Below are 2,326 nucleotides of genomic sequence, written 5' to 3'. Positions count from 1 at the left end.
TATATATATATTTTAGTTAAAAAACTTGTGAAATTAATTAATTATTTGATCAAATTAATTATAAAAGATTATCAGAATGCAAATGTAGACAGAAAAGGTGAATGGATTGTATCTCCTGATACACAAGGCAAATTGTACACGCGCAATTATGTTCTTGTGTATGATAACGGGTGATAACACCATGACCAGTAAAGTTATTCATGAAAAGGTCAATGACCTTTACCGAAGCTGTAGCATAGCATCTCAATTATTTTGATGCGCTAATAAAATCTCTTTGTCGCAAATCTGCTAGAGCATGTATCTTCGATAGAGAAACATCCTCAGCTGCGTCTACATGTAGATTGCTCTTTTCTTTCCGCAATGCACACATATATTTTCGGCAAACGCTAAAACGCCCGTTGTGGAACTTTGAATTTTCAGATCCCAGGATATTTGGAAGAGCGATTCCGAGGAAAGGGGAGGGAACTATGCACGTGATAACAACGAATTTCACGGCGCAATTATTCCCTACCGTTGATATATCAAGACGTTGAAGCAGCATAAATTCGGCAGCTGACTTCTCGCGCGCGTGAATCGGCGCGCATCCGAGCCCTTTTCTTCGTACATGTGTCAAAAGTGAGACGAGGCGCGATCGGCGCAGATCGGATGTATCCTATGAATCCTAAATAGGGCACAGGCGCGAAGGAAGATCCTCTGCGACGACGCAGATCCTATGAGACGGGATGTCGGACACGAACGTACTGCGCGCGTGTGATTTTTATATTTTTCGATCGCCGTCTAATTAGATAGTGAGAAGAACGTATGTGATAAAGGATGATTGTCGATGAGAAGAGTCTGTCAGCCCATGTACACGCGTATTTTATACGACGGATGATTCTTTTCTTTTTTTTTTTCTTTTTTCTAGACAAGCGTTTCTCTGGATCAGCGCGTGCTTTGAAGTGTTTGCTTCTTGTCGAAGAAAGGTATTTATATCTTGATAAACAATACTTAGTCGATAGACATGTACCGTGATTCCAAGACACAAGTCTACAGATCAAGATACAATCCTACTCTCATTCGGCAGATATGTACTTCGAAGTACTCGTTCGCGAATCTAAAAACAGATATATTTCTTTTTTACTTCCATATTTCAAACATTATCTCGGAATTGTCATCGGATGTTTTTCAGAGCGACTCCGAAATGAATCCAAATATCATAAAATTGTGACATTGATAATAATACTCGATTACGTAAAGGTATCGAGATATATTAGTACAATACTTTAGATTGTGCGATAATACTTCCGATCAAGGTAACGAAACGTTACAGTTCAATCCATTCTAACATGTACGTTGCGATCTTGTATATTAAGTAGCTGAATTACGTACGAATTTCGATATGGATATGTATCTCGATCATTGAGAAACATAATAATAAATAACACATGCAATTTTATGAATTAATCCATCTACTGATTTAGATGTTCCTATATTTAATGAGTTATATGTGTATTACGTAGAAGATTTATTCTATATGTAACATATATACGTAACATATATACGTAAGTATATGCGCTATATTTACTTATGAGAAAATGAATGAATTTTCAATGTTTTCATCCGGTATAAATGATGAAACATTAAAATTGACAATGTATAAGCATTTTCTTTAATATTAAAAGGTAAGCGTGTTTTTTTTAAATGTTTTTTATACAAATCTCATAAAGGACATTTTCTGATTGAGAAGCGAAATTATGTAGAATAAAATTTTATTTTAGTTATTAAATTATCGCTTTTCTTTCAAAAATTCAATTTTTAACTATTTACTAGTCGCTATTTACTAGTCGCGGCCATGTTGGAATCGTAATGTCATAAATCCCGAGCGGTTGCGAATTATTTCATAAGCATCAAAGATGCTTGGAATAGCATATATATATATACACACACACACACACACACACACACACACACACACACACACACACACACACCTTCCATGTCAGTTTGAATAAATTAAAAGAGTTTTAAGTGGCCCTATAAAAATCGGATTGAGATCAAGAGATCGTGTCCGAGCCCTATTAATAATCTCGATAACAGTGGATGTTTATATCAACTTTTTTTTATGTTTGACGGAGAAATCGTCCCCAAAGTTTGTCTTTTAGTTACATCCTGTATTTATTATAACTGAAAAATAATTAAAATTAATTGAAAAAAATTAACTGAAATATAAATTAATGGATATAAATATTTATATATAGGAATACAATTGAAAGTGATAGTATTCCATAGCCCATAGCCTCTCCAATCAGGTATATTGTCCTTTTTGTGGTTTTTATATTTATATATA

At 34.3% G+C, this 2,326-nt stretch overlaps 1 protein-coding gene across 1 annotated transcript in view; it reads left to right on the top strand.

The window, feature by feature from the left end:
* LOC108692823 (6-phosphofructo-2-kinase/fructose-2,6-bisphosphatase 1) overlaps positions 1 to 1,443 on the top strand; it is a 7,801-nt gene extending 6,358 nt beyond the window's left edge. The window contains exon 7 of the mRNA XM_018201328.1: positions 421 to 1,443. Within this exon, the coding sequence (XP_018056817.1) occupies positions 421 to 477 (57 nt within the window). The 3' untranslated portion in view covers positions 478 to 1,443. The remainder of the gene's footprint in view (positions 1 to 420) is intronic.
* The last annotated feature ends 883 nt before the right edge of the window (positions 1,444 to 2,326 follow it).

Source organism: Atta colombica, unplaced genomic scaffold, assembly GCF_001594045.1.
Source record: "Atta colombica isolate Treedump-2 unplaced genomic scaffold, Acol1.0 scaffold82, whole genome shotgun sequence".
In the NCBI taxonomy this organism is placed as follows: Eukaryota; Metazoa; Arthropoda; class Insecta; order Hymenoptera; family Formicidae; genus Atta; species Atta colombica.
The sequence above is the reverse complement of the archived record's forward strand: the minus strand, read 5'-3'. Positions and strand labels throughout refer to the sequence as shown.